The sequence below is a fragment of the Syngnathoides biaculeatus genome, chromosome 10 (assembly GCF_019802595.1).
Source record: "Syngnathoides biaculeatus isolate LvHL_M chromosome 10, ASM1980259v1, whole genome shotgun sequence".
Classification (NCBI taxonomy): domain Eukaryota; kingdom Metazoa; phylum Chordata; class Actinopteri; order Syngnathiformes; family Syngnathidae; genus Syngnathoides; species Syngnathoides biaculeatus.
The window spans coordinates 27,591,051-27,612,499 of NC_084649.1; the positions used below are offsets into that span (position 1 = coordinate 27,591,051).

Below are 21,449 nucleotides of genomic sequence, written 5' to 3' on the forward strand. Positions count from 1 at the left end.
ATGAATATTAACAAATCCGTCACTTTTATGTGGCCTCGTATTTTTGTGGGTTTCCAGAAAATGTGACGCTCGTTCGAGCAAAAAGCGGAGCCCGTCCAGCGCCAAACAACGGCGGGAATCGAACCCTCGTTATTGATGACAAAGGCGCACGTGGAAGTTCGCCGCTTTAGTGCCACAATGGACCGACCGCCGTCTTGACTACAAAGACTTTTCAGACATAAAATCAATAACAATAGCAATAAAAGTCCAACACGGCCGGCGGCGCAAATCGCGCTCCACTGAGTCAGACAGACAACAAAAAACCTTCTCAGCATTCATAGCTCATATTTTTGTCATGAATCTTCTGAGCAGAATTGAACTCTGTTGGCCACCAGGCCGAAAAAAAAACATCAAATCCTTCATTTGTCTCATTTTTTCGTTCAAATGTGTAATAATTCTCAGGATGAGAATTATTATTATTAGTGTGTTGTACCGGGCGGGCTTGACTGCCTCCTTAAAATCGCGATGAAGACTTTCTGCAAATAATTGTGAGGAGATTGGGGGGGGAAACAATTGCCAGCCTCCAACGCGGGAATACGACGGCCGTAATTATTATTATTATTACTTTTTGGTTCTCGAGATGGGAGCTTCCGACGGCCGCCACTAGAGGGCGCTAGTCACCGTCAATTCCTATTGGCGGAAGAACCACCGCCAGGAGACACCACAGAAGAAGACAATACATGAGCTCAACTTGTGTTTTGTGCTCATATTTTGCGTTTTAGCAGTGGAGGGCAAAAGTTATGATTGTGTATTGAAACAGTACAACAGTTAATTATTAGTATTAGCATTATGGTGGCAATTTTTCAAATCTTTGGAAGGAAAGTACATGCGCTCCCGTCTCCTTCCCAATCAAACAGGGGTGTGTTGACATTTGCCTTTGTTGCATTTGTATGGAAGTAAATATGTGCAACCGGGATTTGATCTTGTAAAATTACTTCAAAGTGATGACATTTCTAAGAGCTGTTTCAATTTCAGTTGAACTGTTCAAAGTTAACAAGATTCGCCACATCAAAAAATTCAAACAATATTTTCAATTCGCTGTCTGAAATTCGGTGTTAAGGTCACTTCGGGTCAGACCCCCAACGGCAGCCAATCCGGTTCCCTTTTCCGAGTCACGTGACGTCGCATACGACAGCCGCGCGCGACGAAGGCCGACAAAAACCGCAATGGCGGCGTAAAACAAAATTAAGAAATAGAAAGGCAAATCCCCCGCTTACATTTTTGTTTAATTTCTGTCAAAATGGAAATCACGTTTGTATGAAATTGGCCTTCAAGATTTGCGTGGACGTACAAGTTTATTTCTTGCTGAACAGAAAACAATTTTGTGGCTTTTTCTCTCTGCTGAGATTCCATTCAACATTTCCTGAAATTCTCATTTTTTTATTTAGTTCTTATATTATTGATACAAGTGTATATTTGAAAACGTTGCATGTGAGGTTTTCGCCGCGGAAGTTCAAGTGCTGTAAAATGTCGGCTTTAACGGCACGCGAAGGCCGCATTTAACGTGGCGTCGGATGAATGCGAAACGGCGCGAAAACGCCGCGGCCGGAACGCGAATGGCCGCTCGCCGCGTCGTCGTACGGCACGGAAGCGGCGCCTTTTCGTGACAAGTTCCAGCCAAAGGGCCTCAAGGCAGAATTGTCATTGTAGCGGCTTCTTGGCGTCTTTGCAGCCAGTTCCCATCTGTGGTCTGCATACTTTTCGGGTCCCCCCACCCCCCAATCCGACAGCTCCATCCCCCCCCCCCCCCCCCCGACCCAAGCCGGCTCTCCAGACCTACCCGGCAGATTGTCGACCGCTGGGCAAAGGTAGCGGCCGCTGCCCGGGCTGCGATAAAAAGCGGGATGGGAGGATACCGGCGGGACATTTGGGCCGCGCGCGGGACAGACGGAACCCAGCAGTGAACGCGAGCTGATCTGGAATTTTTGGCAGCGCAAGTGAGGTAAGGTGAACTTCTGACGGGAGTCTGTGCGCTCCTTCCCGATTTGCTGTCAAGTTTTTCCAGCGTGGGCCGCTTTTGATGTGCATTTTGTGAGGCGTCCCGCCAGACTCGGGGCAAATTTACGGCTCCCCCGGCCGGAGCCGTTAAAAGCCCCTTCAAGAGGTTTGAAGAGTTTGTTTTCAAAACGAGACATCGGCATTTTTTCTTTTTTTTTTTTCTTCAGATTTACGAAACTCGCGCCAAAATTATCCAGCTCCGAATGGATAATTCCGGCGCGAGTTTCGTAAATCTGAAAAAAAAAAAAAATGCCGATGTCTCGTTTTGAAAACAAACTCTTTGTTTTCTCTCCGTCTTCCGACGGAGTTGCGGCTCCTGCGGTAGAATTACGGGTCGGCCGACATGGTTTGGGCACCTCGCTGGAAACGCTGACAGAATGACTTTCAACTCCTTTGAGAGGTTCCGCAAGAAGTCCGAGCAGAGTTCCGCCTTCTCCGCTGAGTTTACGATTCTGCCGGCCGGACGGAGAAATCATTTGGAGCTCCGTTGAACGTTTTTAAGATCCCGCGGAGTTCCGGCTCCGCCGGCAGGCACCGTTCTGTCACCTTCGCCGGTCATGTTTAGAATTGAAAGATGATTTTTTTTTTTTTTTTAAGTTGGGCTTTTTGCCAGAGTTCTTAGTCCTCCGGCAGGGTTCCGACGCCTTTATAGCTGCCCGGCTGGAAACGTCGACAAGAACCCTTCGAGCCGCTTTCTCTGGGTTTTGCAAGAAGTTCCGGCGCCGTTTCGCCACACTTTGCGACTCTCTCGGCTGGAAATATCGATCGGTGATGGATCGTTTCAAGCTCCTTTGGAGGCTTTTCTGGTCCGGTCGTGTTCTTCTGGAACCTCCGACACTCGTCCGACGAGGAAATTTACAGCCGCTGGATTGTTTCAAGCTTCTTTGGAAGGGTTTGGGTCCATTTTGTGAGATTTCTCGGCGCCGTCCTGTCACCTCTTTTTGACAATTTTTCTCGCCGGCGCTGTTCCGGCACCTTTACGACTCCCCCGCTCTGGAAACTTTGGGTGTTTTCAAGCAGCGGGGACTCGATGGGAGTTTTCTCTCCGTTTTGCGCGAAGGTTCGGCTCGGCAGAGTTCTGGCTCCTTGGGATCATTTGCGGCTCCCCAGATGGAAGTCATAACAGGCGCGAGGTCCTTTTTGAGGTTTTCCTTCCATTTTTTTGAGAGGTTCCGACTGCTTCGGCAGCGCAGAGGCTCCTCTTGCACTCTTTGCCGGACGGCTTCACTTTTTGGGCACCGCAGACGACTGCTGGACGCTTTTAAAATCCACATAAACGTGCACGTCGTAATGCGGGAGGACGCACCACCCCGTAAAGTTGGGGGGGGGGGGGGAGGGGGGGGGCAATTGAGGCTTAACTTTTAAACTGTAATATCCACTCCCAATGTATATTCTGTCTTTTTTTTTTTTATTCACTTCAAATCATTTCTGACTGCAGATTGCAGCATTTCCAAATACGTAGAAGCAAAAAAAAAAAAAAAAAAAAAGCCGCATTCGCATTTATTCACGGCTGTTCTGAATTACAGTCGAATCTTGTTTGTTGTAAATAAAATCATATTTGAGAGAATGGCAGGACAAGCTAAACTTGAATTGTGGATTTCAAAAAGCCCCGGATTGATTTTTCTCGTGCGTACGCATCAAAATTGCTGCTGGTTTTTGTTTATTTCAAGTCGTTTTTTTTTTCTTTTTCTATCTAACCCGAAAGACAATGAAATGAAAAACACAAAACAGAAACGTGACAAGTTTTTGTCTTGCTCTTCTTTTTACGTCTGCACGCGTGCTGCTGCTTTTTTTTTTTTTTTTTTTTAAAGAAAGTCTCGTGATGTCGTCTCATATGACGTGTACTTTATGAAGGTGTGAACCCACGGAAGAAACAAAGCGGTGATTATTAACATCATCTTGGAGCAATTCCAATAATTGGCGACGATATGCGGTACAAGATTCATTTAATTCTTTCCAGGTTTTTCGCAGCAAAAATGCAGCGCTGGTGATTTCATGGGCAACAAATACATTTTCATTTCGTGCTCACATATTCATGTTTGAAATTGCTCATTAGGAGGAAAACATATTCCTGTATATGTCATTGGCAGTACATTTACTTTCTACAAAAGCAATTTCATGTACTTACTATGCTACAAATAGTGATGTTCGGTCATATATTTTAGAAATGATATACATTTTAAAGATAGGTTGAAACCACAGTGATACAGTGACATATTTGCATGACTCGTGTGCAGGCGTGTGTGTGTGTGTGTGTGTCTACACATCATTCATGTACAATATAACATTTACTGCGTTGCCATTTTATATTCTACTCCTTTCTAAAGCAGAATATTTTATCTTCTAGTGTAATTCTAACGACAAATAATTAACAGTGAAGGTGATAAAAAGGAAAAGAAAATGAATGCCTTGTTTTATTGTGTCATATTTCACGTTGTATACGACTAACGTGCAATATTGACGACATCTAACGTTTGTTATTGACATCTTTTTAATGCACCAAATTTACACATTTATGTTCTAACCACATCGACTGCAAAGTTACACATCACATTTATTGTTAGTGATGTGTAATGTTGCACATTTACATATTTATTTTGTACTTATCTAATGTACCATATTTAAGTCACATGTAATGCATCACTGTAATATGCCTCCATGATCTTATATTTAAATAAATGTCATTTCTAATTTGTAATGTACTTATTTAATATTTGCATCATATGCAATGTGCAATTTACGGCAAACTTGATGTTGTAACTAATATCATTTTAATGATACAAGAAAAGCAAAAAAGTAGTATGTTCTCGAAGATACTCCATAGATATTAAATTATATCGAATGCGGGGTCGCTAAGCTTTGCCTACTCCTAATGCAACAAAGTTACAACTCGACAAATTGCCGTCATCATATTTCATGTTCCACACGTCACTCTTGATGCATGATTAACGAATCTCCATTACACATTAATTACATGACATTGAACAAACGTCTGGTTATGTCACCGTCATATTTGCATTCATGTTCTACGGGCTCATGCATTCTCGTTTTCACTCATGCACCAATTTGACAATGACAATTTTTTTTTTTTTTTATAATAAGGCCTTATATTTGAATATAACACCGTATTTAATACATCACATTTGGACGTTAGTGAATGTTCCTGCGCCGGCGTCCGACTTACCGCATTTCTGGGGAAACCGGAGGAGACGTTTCTGCCGGGATGCTCGTCGACGACTCCGAGAAGGAGAAGAAAAAAACAAAAAACAAAAATCATTTTGGTATCATTTGCAGACGTGTCGAGATTGTCCACACATCAACCTTTGACCCGCGTGGCCCATTTGCCGCCGTCAGGGGGATAATCTGGAGGTAACCTTCCCCCCCCCCCCCCCCCCACACACCTCACTTCATAGCAGAGCAGCCCGCCAGCGAGCGAGCGTTGGCCCCGCTTCTTCCTAAACGATCCGAAGTGGCTACGACTCGCTTGCGTCTCCGTCACAGAAAAAAAAAAAGAACAACAACAAAAAAAAAAAAGCAGAACAAACAAAGTCGCCTTCTTCTTCTTTCTACAAATAAAAAGTAACAAAGTAACCTTGACAAGAACAAAAGACATATTTTGTCAGGATTGGAGAATAAAATCCATCCCTCCATTTTCTGAGCCGCTTATCCTCACAAGGATGGCTGGGGACGCCCTAAAAAAATTGATGTCGATTTGATTCTGAAGAACATCTGTCTCGCAGTTGCGAGGACCGGGGGTTCAAATCCCGGCCCACCCCCTGTCCCCGCAAGCGTGGTGGATTTTCTCCCGGGGTCAAAATGGCTCTCGGTGTGAGTGCGACTGCTTCCTGTCAGCGTGTGCCCCGCGATCGGTCGGCGACCGGTCGAGGGCTCGTGCCCAAAGATGGCCGGGATTGGCTCTGGCACTTACGCCAAACCTTGTGAGGATAAGTGGATCAAATCGCGGATGGATGGATGGATATTTTATTTTCTAACTCTATACTCTTAAAAACACTTGCCTTTTGTTCAGGGCAAAAATGGGACTTTATGATTTTAATAATGCGCCTTTGGTTCCCAAATGAAAAAAATTATAATGTCAATATTTGGACGTTGGATTTTTGTGATGTTTGCTCTTCCACGAGAACAAATTTTTTATTTGGCTTTCCTGGCTGGGAAAGTAAAAAAAGCAAAACGTTTTGAACAAAAGCCCCGAATGTTTTCGTCGAGGAAGTCACAGGGACAAAATTTCACCCGAAGCGTCCGCAAAAATGAGCAAAAATAGTCGACTGTAAAACAGATGAAAAGAACGTTTGGGAGTGGCTGCAAACTTGCCCGTGAGATAAAAACAAAATCTTCAAACACGAAAAAATAACACCAAGAAAAAGTTGCTCAATACAAGTAACAGAAATGTTCAAGGAACTGAAACATCACGTCTACTTTCAACATGAAATATTGACAGTAAAATTATAAATGACGAATTCTAAACTAAGATCAATCAAAATTCATAGCTAAATGAAGGCTTTGAAACCAAAAGAAATGGAAGTTCTGAAACGTTAAATCCAACAGACCTGACGCCAGACGGCGATTCTTTCGTGACAGACCACAATTTGCAAATCATCAAAATTGTAACGTGGTAAAATGACCAAAAAGATCAGGAGGGGGCGGTGTCTTCACTAAGTATTCAGATAATCAGATAATGCCCCCGCCCCCTCTCGATACCTGGGGAATCCAACTCACTTCTGTCGCGGGCCACACGGCCGTTCCGCTTTCCCTCTATCGGGCCGTCACGACTGTGAAACCCAAAAATTATTGAAGCGCCTCATCATATTTACACATCAAATTTATGAACTACTTTTGGAATCAGAAAGCAACGGTAATGGCTTCACTTCAACTTTTCTTGATGTTTGCTAACACAACAATGCCTGCAATATCTCAACGTTATCATTTAAGATACGAAAATTTGAAATGTTGGTACAATTGGAAGAAGAACCATGGAAGATGACACACACACACACCATTTGCCTTCGCGGGCCACGTGAAATCATGTGGCGGGCCAGATCTGGCCCCCGGGCCTTAAGTTTGACACCAATGCTCCAGACTTTCTGAACGTAAAACTTTGACTCGTTTTCAATGTTGAAACTTGGGGCAGGAGCAATCCGCTGTTAATTCATTGATACATGAAAGTTAAATACAAGTGAACTGCACTTGACAAATGTACAACTTCCAAAAGTTGGAAGTTGGAAGTTGAAATCACCAATCAACGTTCTGCAGTTGAAATATTTTATTGGACTGCCACGCCAAGGAGCCCGCAGGCCGCACTTTGAGGATCGCTGCAACTCGCCAACAAATTTAAACGTTTGCCATGTTGGGAATCCAAATGAGCAGAAATTAAGTCAAATCACGTCAAAGTTGACACAAACTTGTCCAAATCGCACGTTTTGGTGATATGGAGGGGCGGGGGATATCAAAAATATATGTATGGCATCATTCATGTGCATTCAATGCATTTTTGTGAGGGAAAGCAAAAATAAATGACTGAAAGTGTAGTTGCACAAGTGCGCACACCCTCTACAATCTGTGTTCTCAAGTGGTCAATTACATTCAAATGGGTGTTCAACGGGAGGCACCGCACACCTGACACTCAATTTCTAGGAGGCTTTTTCTGACCTTCCTTTTGCTTTCTAGCACAAGCAAAATCCACATCCACATCCATCCGGTTTTCGTAGCGCCGTGTTTGGACGATTGCGGGAGGAAAGCAGAGTACCGTAAACACGCAAACCCCGCGCAGGATCGGAACCTGGCAGATACGAAGAAAGCACGGCGGAAGCTTAAAAACCCCCGGTAGAACTTTCGCGGCACGAAAGGGATCCAGACCCTCTTTGATCTCCCATCCGATCCGGACAAAAGAAAAAAAAGACGGAACGAAAGAAGTGTGAGGCACATGTGCCCAGTGGGAAACCACATCATTTATTGGAAATTATTTTGCGGCGTTTTGCTTCGCATACTTGCTGTCAGCTTTTAAGTCCTCCCAACAGGACAGACCCTATTATTATCATTCTCATTCTCATTATTACGATCGTTTTTTTTATGATTATTATTATTGCACCAGTCGGGCCAATAATTGTCCGTCATTTGCGCACACGGGCCAACGTCATCGACGACAGATATTCAAAGTTCTCATCGCCGCCGTCAAGACCGATGTCACCACCTTATTTATTATATGGAAAATAATTCCCTTTTTCTTTGCCCAATTAGTCAATTGATCAAACTGACTGACAGCAGCGCTCATTTTGACAGCAACTTTCAGTTTAGTAAACATTTTGTCATCTGAACTGGTTTTGTCGATTTTGGTAGACGAACTACACAAATATGATTGTCGACAAAAACTGGAGTCGATTTAGTCGCCGAAAATAAAAAGTGTCCAATCTGTCAACTTTGCCTGAATTAGGCGCAAATCATATCAGCACTTCTCAACGTACAAGGGCTCCCTCTTGTGGTAGGTGCATTTACTTATTCAACCTTGATGTATACAGTGAAGGCACCGGTGTCCAACTCCAGGCCCGTGGGCCAGATCCGGCCCGTCGCCTGATTTTATGTGGCCCACGCGGGCAAATCTTGTGTGTCAACTTCCACGATTTTTGTTCAAATCGGTACAAAAATGTAAAAAGGTCACATTGTAAATGAAAACATTGAGATTTTGCAAGCATTTTTGTGTTACCAGACATCAACAAGCGTTGTAGAGCCCATTACCCATCATTTCTTATTCCAGAACTAGTTCATAAATTCATTGGGTAAATACGATTAAAGATTTTTATGGTTTCCGTCGTAACAGCCTTCTTGGAGGGAAACCGTAACCGCCGTGTGGCCCGCGACAAAAAATGAGTTTGACACCCCCGAGCAGTGAGGCAACTGTGAGCAGGTTGTCATTTCCACTGCGGAGTGGAACAAAGAACCCGAAGGCGTGACCGAATTCCATCTTCCAAATCCATCGTTTTACGGTGCTTGGAGATTTGTCGTGGGTTTCGGATCAAATGAAGAACATCAACCAAAGTCCATCTCTGATTTCACGGCATTTGCTTCTCGATGTGTTCAACAACCCAGGACGGAGCACCATCTGTTAGAATTTGACCGTCGGCAAAAGCATTCGGAACACTCGTTGATTCATATCAACGTTGAGAGGATAACATTGAACATTTGCTGTTGCAATAAGTGCATCGAGCCTGCGACCGGCTGACTTCTTGCGACTCGCATTCTTCTTCTTCTTTTATGCGTTTCTAGACCTTTCCTGCGGCCTGTTTCAGTGGGTTTCTCCTCCTCCTCTGACTTGGCCAGTCCGAGACCTTCCGCTTTTCCACCGCGCTGATGTCCGCAGCGTTTTTTGGCGCATGATGAAACGTCTCCCTTTTTCTGTCGACTGCCTGGCAAAATTGTTTTGTAGACTTCACAATTCCCTCTGCTGCTACCACCGCGAGACTAGCGAGTCCGTTCCAGGAGCAGGCACCCGAGCCCGAGCCGTGACCTGACTTCCGCCGTGCTTCACAGATGAATTTGTGTATTGTGGATCAGAAGCGGATCCTGGGATTCTCCACACTTTCGAGAGGTTCATCCCGGTCTCATCAGTCCAAAACTATTGTGGCTGGACTTCAGATTCTTTTCACCGATGAGTGCTTTGGATCTTGTGGCGTGCCCGTCCATTTTCTCAAAAGTATTGTTCAAAAAAACAAAGTGGCCCATGATACGATGTCACCGTTTTGGTGAAAGCGAATCACACACTCCTGAGGACGACGACTAAGGACCGGAAAAAAAAAAACAAACAAAAAAAAAAAAAAAAACGAGAAACCAACTTTGGTTTTCTGGTAAAAGGAGAGCGTCTATTCATTTTTTGGGGGCAGGTCCAGTCAAAATGCCGTCAAACGGGTTAAAAGGTCAAAATTCTAAAAGCGTATTTTGAAGGAATTTGTCAACAAAAGAGTCAATTTTTCATTTTTCCTGAACGCCGATTATCTCCCAAATTTTCTGCCGTTCCACATTTGGCCGCAAAGTTGCAAAATGCATTGAGAATTTCAAGGACGCGCGTCATCCATTTCCAATCAAAGGCTGGCTGACGTTCAAAGTTCCCAAAACATTTCTTTGTATTGGTTTTCCTTTTAATAACACGATCATAAGAGAAAATGAAAGTGGTGTTTTGACAGCCGGCGAAAAGCATCGCGAGCGGCCGACATCCCCGGAGGTCGCAAAAAATCTGTCTGTCGGCTATCGTCTCCTTCGATCTGGGAAAACATTTCCATCTTGAAAACAAATCAGCGATATGTCACGGCCGCACGGATTTTCACGACTCCGTAAGCGGCGACTTGACTTTTCCTTAACATGCGTATCATCACGATGACGACAACAAGAAAGGATTTGGCTGACTTCACCCCAGAAGAAAAAGGAAGGAGCCGGCGGGCTCGGCTCCACTTGATTTATCTGATAAAATCGATGACTTTTTTGTCCCCTCCCTCGAAATTCAACACAAATCATCTTATAATGATAACACAATTTCAAATCAAATTGAAAAAAATAAATAAAATCCCATCTGGATTCACTGCACCTATTCGACAATTCTTCACAACTCGTCCATATTTTTTTGGATGACAGCCTTCATGCGTCCAAGGATTCCATTCATTTGTGCAACCAAATTTACACCCACGATAGAAAGCAACAATTTTACAAATCGAAATAAATACAACTTAAAAGCTGCAGAAGACTTTGGAGAGCCAACCTTAATTTTTGGGCGGTACAAAAGGTTTGCGTCATTGGAGAGGAAGGAAGCAAGTTTTGCAAGGTGACGTTCCGAAAACAAAACGCCGACGTTGCTTCCCAAAGGCCTCGGCCTGGCCTCGTGGCGTTGGCGTGGCCCCCCGAAGCCCACCCATCCGGGTCGGTCGGGCGGGCGATTACAGCGGCGCCATCTGCGTCCAACCTTCTGAGCGGCGAGCGCTTACGGCGCACCTGGCTTGGATTTGATTGCTTGCGCATCTGTTAGTTGTTATTAACTTTTATAAAATGGATTCTTTTGTTATTAATTACACAATATTTATCGTGGCTTTTTTTTTAATCTTGGCCCTGACAAATACTCCTTGTAAAAAAAAAAAAAAAAAAAAACAAGCCAAATGTTACACTCATAAAAACCAAATTTTAAAAACAAAATGAAAAATTCAGACAAAGGCGATATCTAATAAAACTATTACATAAACTATGTGTGTGTGAAAGTTGAGACAGTGTGGAAAACAAAACATTTCTAATTGAATGGAAAAGTCAGGGTTTTGGTTTTGGTTTTGGTTTGGCGTGGGTTTTTTTTTTTTTTTTTTTTTTTGACTTCCAGAGTGCGACGGCAGCAACTGAAAGGGATTTTCAAATGAAAAGCAGGGCCGTGGAGGTGCTGCGACCCCCCCACACGTTTCTCGGGCCCGCCTGCGTGCGGCTCGGATTGTTTTGGATTCCCGCTGACGCAAACTTCGCTTTTGCTCCTTCAGATTTCCTGTCACGACCGACTTGAGCATTTTTGCTCATTTAGTTCAACATTTGTCATATTTGTATCATTTCTTGTCACTCTGATCATGACTTCTTTTGGTTTACCACCCTTATTGTTCATTTCATTTCAGATTTTTTGTTTTCACGACTTGCCAGAAATTCCAACATTTTGGCTGTTAAGCAAAATGGCCGCATCTGTCCAAACTTCTGAATAATTCTGTGAAAAAAAATAAAGGGATAATACTTCATGTTTGCGTCATACTGGGAGAGAAGTGAAATCATGCATTGAAAAAAATGCATTGTACATCAGTAGAAGGCTTTTCCACAAATTTGAGCTCAGGTTAGGGGGTGCGTATTCTACACGAGAAATGACACGAATCCTCCTCTGCCACACGGCACCACGCAAAGCCACTTTTCTGACAAATCCGTTCATTTATTACGGGAACACTTGCGCTTTTTGTGTGTTAGCGACGACCCTTCCGTTTTTCTCCCAAAATAGAAAATGAATTGGCCAAAACCTGCGGAATGCAACATTGATGTGAATATGCTACATTTCAAGCACACGCGTCGTTCGCTAGATTTGGCAAATGGGATGTAGCCCAACCCCCCCGTCCAACTTTTTCCTAATCATAAAAATTCAAAAAGGCGCTTGTGTTGTTCTCCTCACATAAGATGAGTGTCAATCATCTGCCTCTGCCTAATAGTGGCAGAGGCAGATGATTGATGTGTGTGTGTGCGTGTCACCATTTGCGTGCCTGTGTATGTTTACCAAAAGTCGTGTGCTTCTTTTGCAGTTGTCTTGTCAGTCAGGTCCACTTGGACCGCAAACAAGTTGAAAGGTTGATACAAGATGGTTTCCTAAAAGTCAACTCGTTTGATTGAAGTCTGGGTCGGATGCAGTAAAGGTTGTTTAAATTCCACATACATGAAAGCCGCAGTCTGAAGTCCAACTTAACAAATTGTTTGCAGTTGAGCTTCCGAGACCTTTCATATGAGACCATCTTATCCCGTTGAGGGGAACCTAAAGGCCACGTACGCCCGGGACCGCTTGACGGCCAATCACGAGCAGGTTCACCTGAGGGTCAGCAACAGTTTGTCATCGGCGCCAATCCTGGAATCTTCTCATGTCGGAGATCATCTGAAGGTGGACTACGGCAGGATTGGTCCACAGTTGAGCTGCGTGATATTGGGGAAGGGGGTGGGGGAGGATTTAGACAGTTTTTGTAACCCCGTAACATATACATGGCCATGTGAAAAAGTATTAGCCGCCTTCTCAAATTCTGTGATTTTTCCACTTTAATGTTTTGCAAATGTAAATATATATATATATATATATAAACAATATATAAATGAATTGATTGAAAATGTTGTTTTCAAACAGTGGGGGGGGGGGGGGGGAGAGAGATTCAAAACTACCCCGCTTGTTATATCATCAACTTATTGCGGTTAGTTTTGTTATGGATGTTTTTTCTTGGCTTTCTGCACTCAGTTGACCCCCCCAACAGGGCTCAGCAAGTTCTGTCATGTGGCGTAAATGCCGGGCTCAATGACCAGTCCTCATTTTTACTGCATTTTCAACGTCGGTAGCGACGTCTTTCTCACATCCGATTCGATCCCGATATTGCGGCCTTAAAGTTTTGGCCGATACCGATAACGGTCCGATGCGATATCAGCGCTAATCATCCATACTTAACCTATTTTGTCGCACGGAGCGTTAGAAAAGATTTTATCAAGTGATATTCCTCAAACAAACTCAGCAACTGATTGGGTTTGAGGAAAAACAGGGCCGCTAATTATCAACCAATGGGCTACATAAAGTAAGTTTAAGAATGAGAATGAGAAATTAAATAAAAGAGAACCCTCATCGGAGGTCACGGAGTCAGCTGTTTTGTTTTGGGGTTTTTTATATGCCTCAATTTGAATTGCGATGACAGAAGTGAATTGTACGTGCTGAGTCGCGAACTGACAAGTCCTGGAGTTCAAATGGCGAGCGAGTCACAATCTCTTTCCCCCCTAACGTGAGTTTGGTGAGTGAATTGTGGAGAAATCTACAGATAAAGAGGACGGTTGAACAAACGCCATCAAAGTACGAATTGGTGCAAGTTTTCTTCTTTTCCATTTAAAGGCAGTTGGGCTCCATCAAGTTTGACTGGAACATGAAAAGATCATTTGGACCTGAGGCTACGTACTCCTTTTGATCATTTTAAAAAAATGGCTTATTCCACGGGTTTGTGGTTGATGGAAAGTTATCACTGTAAAATCACTGACGGCGCCGCTTCCAACGTTAAACGTCGACCGAATATGAATACGTTCATGTCACCACCAATGATTACGTCCTGGTGCGGAGAAAGAATTAATGGCAGCAATAAAATATTGCAAATCATTCCTTCAATCAATATTCAGCAACTTATGTAAGGCTCTGACAAGTGAATTAAAAAAAAAATCCTCCTGTTGATTATTCATGAACTGTCAAACAATAATCTCCAAACTAGTAAACATTTTATTTTTTCAATTTCCAATGTGGGAGCTTCAGATTTGTGAAATTTTAACTCTTCAGTCTTATAAAAAATAATTACGAATTCAAATAAAAACTACATAGAGAGATTAGCCATATTACATTCTTCATACGTAATTTCATATGATTCGGTGCGTCAGCAGTTGGTTTTTTACCGTCAGCAAAAAAAAAAAAAAAACCAACTTGTCCTTTGGCTAATTGTTTAGTGCTATTTCATGTTGCATCACGGAAAACAGCATTGGAATAGGCTGGTGATGGGCTAATGATCATTATCTGAATGTTTCATAGGAACACCTGGAAAATTAAGATATGGGTATTATATTCAGTTTAGGAAAAACTTTTTCAGTCAGAGATTTCCCATCGTTTCTATGGCAAAAGAAAGATGATTTACCCCTAATTTCAGAACCTCAAAATTGAATAATTTTGCTCGTTCTTAACCTATGACATTACTCAGCATCAAACCAATTTGAAAATCTTGCTAATGTAACTCGAAAATTTGGTGGACAGAATTTGAGAAAGCAAAATGCTAGGCGGCTAGCAATCGCGATTAGCATTAGTCACGCTATTGATTACAATTTTAGATTAAAAAAAACTAACATTTAGCATATTTATCATGTTCTGTGTGGATTACACATTCGTTATTGTTTTTAAATAACTTACAGACGCTCCTCTGTCGGTTCGGGGAAAGTTTATCCATGAGCAAACACTGCGTCCGTCTGCAATACATGTTCGTGCAGAACATGGGTTCAGGCGGCGAGAACAGAGTTCCAGGGGGAACCCTTTCGGGTTCCGGCAGGGCTGGGAAACAAAACATTTGCGTCAATCTTTTTTTTTTTTTAAGTCGACTTAGTCAAGTTAATCAAACATTTTCCCACAGTCATAAAATTATGTTTTCTGTTTCATAGTTATAGACGCTAAATATTAATCAAACAATTTAAATCCTGTCTCCAGTGCAATGCCCACAGGGAGAGAAAAAATATTCAGAAAAGTTAGCAAAGCGTAGCCAATAATAAATGACAAGAAGCGCTCCTCTAAAATGTCTGTACAGAAATCGGAAGTCGGACGCCTCCCACTTGGCGACATGACTCGCCACAATCCCTCACGATTGATTCATTTGTCATAACAGTTTGATTCAACTTGCACGGTTCGTTTGTTGAACGTTATATCAGCGTCGTCGTGAACGTCGGCGCGCCCACTCCAGGCGATGCCTTCAAGAAAGATGTCCTGAACGACCTGTTACCTACAAATTTCATGCTCTTAATGGCTGTGAAATTGTGCGTATGGGAGATCAATTCGAGGGGGGATATATTCGGGGTTTCCACCGCCTGGTTTGACGGCCCTGTTCCGGCGCCGCTGACCCGTTTGCTCAATCTGCGCTCTTCAAAGTCAAACACTTTGAACTCCATTTTTGGAGCAGAGTTACATAACATTTTGTCGTAGAAAGGCCACAGATGGCCTTTCCGTGCACAAGCGCATGCAACAACAACAAAAAAGGACAAAGGGGCACACTGGGCACCAAGGGGCAAAAGGGCACATGCCATACTTGGACTGCGTTTTGTTGTAATGTTCAACATAAAGCAAGCAAAGATGTAAATTTGGGAAGCGTGAAAGTGGCTCTCCGCGGGGCTTGACCGGATTCCACTCAGGCTAGTCGCTTCGTAGCTCACGGCCCGCCCAAACATAGCGACGGTGCTAAATGTGCGCGTCAGATGTCACGATATGGATGGCGACGATGACGGCGGCGGCCCAACGGCAAAAAGCTGCAGAGGACATCTTTCTATTTCGTGGAGTCTTCCAAACTGCTCGGCATGAAGCGATTTGGACTGTGGCGTCACGCCCCGCTTGGCCGCCTTTTATTGCCTTTTAACGTTTGCACTCCTTCAATCACTTGAGCTCCACAGACTCGGCGGGGCGCTTTTTCTTTTTCTATTCTGTTTTTTTGCTGGGCTATTTTCTCCTTCGTTTTTGGCGTCGAGCGGCTGCAAGCGAGACTTCGCCGTTCGCCCCAAAACAGTTGGACAAGCTCCCGCACTTCTTAGAAATGAACTGCAAGCGGCAAAATACGGAACGTCCCGACAGGGTGGACAATTTTTTCCTTCCTGTCTTTTTATTCTTTCTCTTTTCTTTGAAATGGCAATCATCACTATGAGGGCACTTGTGAGTAAGAATTGTTCACTGTCAAGAGATTACGGCACGCGTAAACAAGGTTATGTCATTTCATAAGAAAAATCATGTAATTATTATCCACCCAAATGTGTCGTTAAATTATAGTTGGTTTTGGACATTTCCAGAATTAGTGTTAGTTACACTGGTAATGGCCACAAAAGCTTGGATTTTTATTTTTATTTTTTCCAAATCACTTCGCCCTTCCAAAGCAGAGACCTGTGATTGGCTCTCTCTGCTCCGTATGCAATTATGCAGTAGTCCCAAACATGACATATTTTTCTACATAAGACCTCGAAATGCCACCCTGTGGTGCAAAAAGGAAATAAAACTTTTACTGTTATTTAAAAGGGCAATTATCAATAAAAAAAAAAAAAAAAAGGAGCAATTGCAGCCCAGAAGCAACAGTACTGACTTGCTAATGCTAACATTGACGCTCACAATGGTGGAAGAAGACTTGAAGCAATGAATATTTCAGAGCAATGTTGCAATGCAACACCTGTCAATAGACAATACTTACAGGACAGAAAAATGAGGAGTACTGAGAAGTACCACAGGAGGAGGAGTCTATTCTTCCTTGGATTTTACCTAACTGCCACCTGGTGGCCAAAGCAGGCGCGCACTGAATTGAATGCAGCGTGACATCGTTATGCCTGCTACGTACGGCACAAGCGATGATTTCACTTCATTTTGTTCCTTCTGTCTCCAGAAAGGCGACGCCAAGAAAAAGGATGCAAGCTTGGGTGCTGCTCGCCAGCATCGCGTTGACCGCCTGGCACGTCTCCCTCGCCGGTGCCCACATGATGCCCGACGACAGGCTGAGCGGCGACAAGGCGGCCGTCTCCAACGCCGTCCCGAGCAACCCCGAACCCTACGCGCCGGTCGTCATCGTCGGCAAGTCGGGCTCACTTTGGGAAAACTGGACTGAGCGCGCGGGGGGTAAAAACTCCGACAAGAGGGCAAAAACCTTTTTGGTCCGCCACCAACTGTGTTCAAGTTCTGCAACTTGAAAAGATGAGAGAGATTTTCATCATGGGTGTACCTCACCTCTCAGAGATGAGCAAATAATGCTGGATGACAAGTCTGTTGGTCAAACACTAAAGTTTAGCTCAATACTTGGTTCTATCCCCTTTGTAGGCAATGACAGAGGTGGAAGATTTGGTGTAGGTCTTCCCAAGGTTTTCCTGGCTGCTAGTTTTTTGGCCCACTCTTCCAGAACAGCAAAGTTTTGGGGCTGTCGCTGGCCAACACAGACTCGCAAGTCCCTGCACAGATTTGCCACGGGGTTGCGATCTGGGGTTAGGGTTAGTGGCTCGGCCACTCCAGGACCTCGGAATGCTTCTTTCGGGGCCACCCTTGGTTGTGTTTGGGACCCAACGGCGTTTCACCTCCAATGAACGGCCTTGCTGATGGAAGGAGGTAGGGTTAGGTTAGGGTCGCCATGGTCCCTTTGCAGAAAAACGGCCCCGACGCATCATGTTTCCACCCCCTTGCTTGACAGTAGCGACGATATTCTTTGGATGCAACTCTGCATCGTTTCTCCTCCAAACACCACAAACTGACTTTTGGTCAAAAGTTCTATTTGGGTTTCATCTGCCCACCTGATATTCCCCCCAATCCTCTTCTGGATCATCCATTCAGACGGCCTTTGACACGTCTGGTACTGTGGGATTTGAGTCCTCGACGGCCAAGTTTGTTACCGATGGTAGCCTTTGTTACTTTTGTCCCAGCTCAATGCAGGTCATTCACTGACCCCACCCCCCCCCCCTCCCAGACCCCATCTGGTTCTGGGATTTTTGCACAACATTCCTGTGATTATTTTGACCCCACGGGGTGAGGTCTTGCGTGGAGCCCCAAATGGAGGGAAACTCTCAGTGGTCTTGTATGCCTTCCATTTTGTAAGAATTGCTCCCACAGTTGATATTTCTTGACACCAAGCTGCTCTCTTATTACAGATTCAGTCTTGCCGGTCTGGTGGAGGTCTACAAGTCGGTCTTCTGTCATCGTAGGTGAGGCCCGCCTACGATGAAAATGACGGGCCTTGCTCATCTTTGAAAGTGGCACAACTTGCACGATTGGTGGCTGACAAAAAAAAGACGTTTTTTGCCCTCCTGTATGACAACAACACTGAAGCATTATTGTGTGTTTCTGTTGCCTCCAGAACTGCCAAAACCAGCAAAGAAAAAGAAGGCAAAAAAGGTGCGTGTGCATGAGTGTACCGTGTACATTTTTCATCAATTTTTGTGTGCCTGGCCACGTGTATTCCCTTTTTGTATGCGTGCACTTACAGTGGGGACGGAAAGTATTCAGACCCCCTTCAGTTTTTCAATCTTGGAATGGCAGAAAATCCCCAAATCCTGGCGGGAAAAACCTGTTGCATCTTCCCCTAAAGGACTCAAAGCATGTCGTTTCCGCCCCCATGCAAATAATATTAAAAGTATTTGCACAAAAGGTGGCGCCAATAAATCCTCAGCAAAGGCTCCGAATGCTTTGTGGTATTTCAGTGTCTTTTTTTAATAAATCTGCAAAAAAAAAAAAAACAAAAAAAAAATTCTGTCAATATGAGGAAAAAATGAACTTCAGATGGCTGCAATATAGCAAAGAATGACAAATGGAAGGGGTCTGAATACTTTCCGGACTGTTTATGTACGTGCACATTTCGCAGCTCCGCACGTTGAGATACTGTAATTAGATGTGTGGTGATGTCATCGATTGCTTTCGACGCAAACTGGGCATGCTAAGCAAGAACTTGACAGTGGTGACATCCCACCCGCGTTCGATCACACAACCCCGCACGTAGGCAAATTCCCAGGTCGACTGCCGCAACGCAACCGTAGCCGCGGGATCGCGTTCAGAATGCGGGGACAAAAAATTTGATTTTAAAAAAAAAAAAAATCAAAAACTAAAAACGGCGGTCAGTGTCGAAAGCAATCGACAGCGACGTCACCAAGCGGCGGATGGTGCCAATGCTGCGCGGCTTTCTGAAACTCCCTTCCCAGAACAAACGCGGCGGCAAGCGGCGACCCCCGCCGGCCCCCGGGTGCGTCCCCCTGTGGGGCAGCTGCAAATCGTCCGGAAAGGTTTGCTGCGACTTCTGCGCCTTCTGCCACTGCCGCATCTTTCGGACCGTGTGCTACTGCCGCATGGGGAACCCTCGATGCTGAAGGCCCCGGACCCCCCGGACCCCGAGCTTGCCAGAAGCTGACCGCATGAAAGCACTTTAATACGGACTGCGGCAGCGCGCCAACACGTTACCACGCATACGCCAAGCTTATGACATTTATTTTTAAAATATATACAGATCAATGGAATTCATTACTGGGAGAAAATGTCATTAAATCACCGTTGGATTTTACAAATTTTCATGAGTACAATTGAAGTTACATTTGAAAAACAGCCATAACGTCTCCAATTGTTTTTGTTTCATGTCACTTCCTCTTTCTAAATCCGGCGATTGTGATTGGCCCTCTCTGCTGTAGTCTCAAACACGACATCTTTTTCCAAATATGACCTCCGGGCGATACGTTGTTTCACTCATAGTTGGACATTTGCACACATTTTTTCAAAATCTTTCCATCTTTATAATTTTGTATATTCTTATGGAGATATTGTCGGAATTGTACCCATTTGTCATTAGGTATCATGCTTTCCACATGCTGTATACATATAATGCAACAAACATTTTATACGACGTATTTGCATTTCATGTTTTGTTCGCAGTGTATTTGTGTAACAACAAAAAAAAAGTGGTTTATTTCGAAATGATGGGCGGTCTTTTTTTTTTCTTTTTTTTTTTTTTTTAGAGCAAACGTCCAAGTGCCCACTTGATGAATTCATTTCAAATGAAGAAAAGTCATCAAACGTCATTTGCATGACTTTGTCTTTGCGCTGCGACCAGTTGAGGGCGTGCCCCGCAACCTGCCCGATGACAGCTGGGATTCTCGTCATTTTTAAGCCACGCCCCCCTACTTTAATGCCTCTCGGCTCACCTTTGACCCCCTTGCATACTCAAAATGTTATTGACGTAAGGCCAAAACAAAAACAACAACAAAAAAAACCCATTGCAGCCTTTCTCAAACTTTTGAAGCAACCCGACGTCAGAGTCGTTCGCCCCCCCCCCCCCCCCCCCAATTTGAAACCAACTGAGAAAACAACAACGCCGCAATTGGCCAAACTGCACATTTTTGTTTGTTTGTTTTGTTTGGTCTCGGGCGCCCCACCGCCGCCGCTACCGCGCGCTCCGAAACATTTTGAGAAGAGACGTCGCAGCTGGAACGCATTTCGGCCTCGTTTTTTTCCCCTCGCACGGGAAATGGGAGTTTAAAGTTGGGGGTGTTGTCGCCCGCAGAGGTCGGAGTCAGTTTGCGGTGGGTAGGTTGAAGGGTCAAGATGAGAAGAAGATAAGAGAGAAAGAAAAAGAAGAAGAAACACAAGTGGAGAGTGTTGCAAGCTAAGCGGCAACATGTGTTAGGGGGGGTGGCGAGGGGGGGCCCCCGAAAAACCTCCCTGCTTTCCGATCATTTTTTTGGTGACATTCCCAACAGACACATTGGGCTCATCTAATACTATTATTATAATTATATTATATATTGTAATTATTATTATTATTAGAATGGAAATATTCGGACAACACAAATTCAAGGCTGCTACATTCATCCAAGCTCTTATTATGGTTATTATCATTATTAGGAACGATCTCAACTATAAAAAGCAAATCCAAGCATGCAAGATGGATTTTTTTGCATGTTAAAAAGAAAACATCCAAACTTTTCACTGTTGCTTCTAAAATGGGTTATATCTTTGTTTTGAGTCAATTATTATATTGTATACATTTTAATAAAGTCATATTTTTTTCAACAATGATAAAGTTCAAAAACATTCAAGAGGAAAAAGAAGTTTTAATAGTAATATGCATATAATAACTTATCCTATCCTTTTGACTCTCTTGCTTAAAAACGCAATGCATATTTAATTTTAAAATTGACTTTTGACAGCAAAATATATTTTATGTATTAAATGTGATCGATACATTTGATATTTTCAATCCAAAATCAAGTGAAAAGGAAATTCTTGAATTTCTTTTCCAGTCCACATTTGGAATCTGACTCCCAATACATGAAAATGATATTTACCTTTGAATTCTTTTTGTAGTGCATTATTGGATCGGCACCATCGCTAAGCTGAGGCGGGACCGGATTTTGGTGCCCATTAGAACTGCCTTGAA

General features: G+C 43.7%; 2 protein-coding genes across 21 annotated transcripts in view; one reads left to right on the top strand and one right to left on the bottom strand.

Moving 5' to 3' along the window:
• raly (RALY heterogeneous nuclear ribonucleoprotein) overlaps positions 1-21,449 on the bottom strand; it is a 41,962-nt gene that overhangs the window by 10,583 nt on the left and 9,930 nt on the right. For 9 of the 19 annotated variants that reach the window (XR_009796726.1, XR_009796725.1, XR_009796722.1 and 6 more), the window contains exons 6-8: positions 21,358-21,443; positions 14,723-14,860; positions 5,222-12,723 (exon numbers count right to left, since the gene is read on the bottom strand). Coding sequence is in view for 4 of the 19 variants with exons in the window: in XM_061831590.1 (XP_061687574.1) it covers positions 18,739-18,747; positions 21,358-21,443 (95 nt within the window). In the remaining 15 variants the exon portion in view is untranslated. Of the gene's footprint in view, positions 1-5,221; positions 12,724-14,722; positions 14,861-18,431; positions 18,748-21,357; positions 21,444-21,449 lie in introns of those variants that run through there. The other 10 variants (XR_009796729.1, XR_009796727.1, XM_061831590.1 and 7 more) reach the window with 8 other exon arrangements.
• asip1 (agouti signaling protein 1) lies at positions 1,918-19,912 on the top strand. 2 transcript variants are annotated; one of them, XM_061831594.1, is made up of 4 exons: positions 1,918-1,981; positions 16,935-17,119; positions 18,387-18,424; positions 19,225-19,912. In XM_061831594.1, exons 2-4 carry the CDS (start codon positions 16,957-16,959, stop codon positions 19,387-19,389), a joined length of 366 nt encoding a protein of 121 aa, XP_061687578.1. In that variant the 5' UTR covers positions 1,918-1,981; positions 16,935-16,956; the 3' UTR covers positions 19,390-19,912. The 2 variants fall into 2 exon arrangements, with proteins under 2 accessions (XP_061687578.1, XP_061687577.1); XM_061831593.1 differs by lacking the exon at positions 1,918-1,981 and adding an exon at positions 14,801-16,219.

Coding starts and splice junctions, on each gene's coding strand:
- asip1 (XM_061831594.1), top strand. CDS start 16,957: ATGCAAGCTTGGGTGCTGCTCGCCAGCATCGCGTTGACCGCCTGGCAC. Junction 17,120..18,386: donor CGCGCCGGTCGTCATCGTCG/GCAAGTCGGGCT, acceptor TGTTGCCTCCAG/AACTGCCAAAACCAGCAAAG. Junction 18,425..19,224: donor AGAAAAAGAAGGCAAAAAAG/GTGCGTGTGCAT, acceptor CTCCCTTCCCAG/AACAAACGCGGCGGCAAGCG.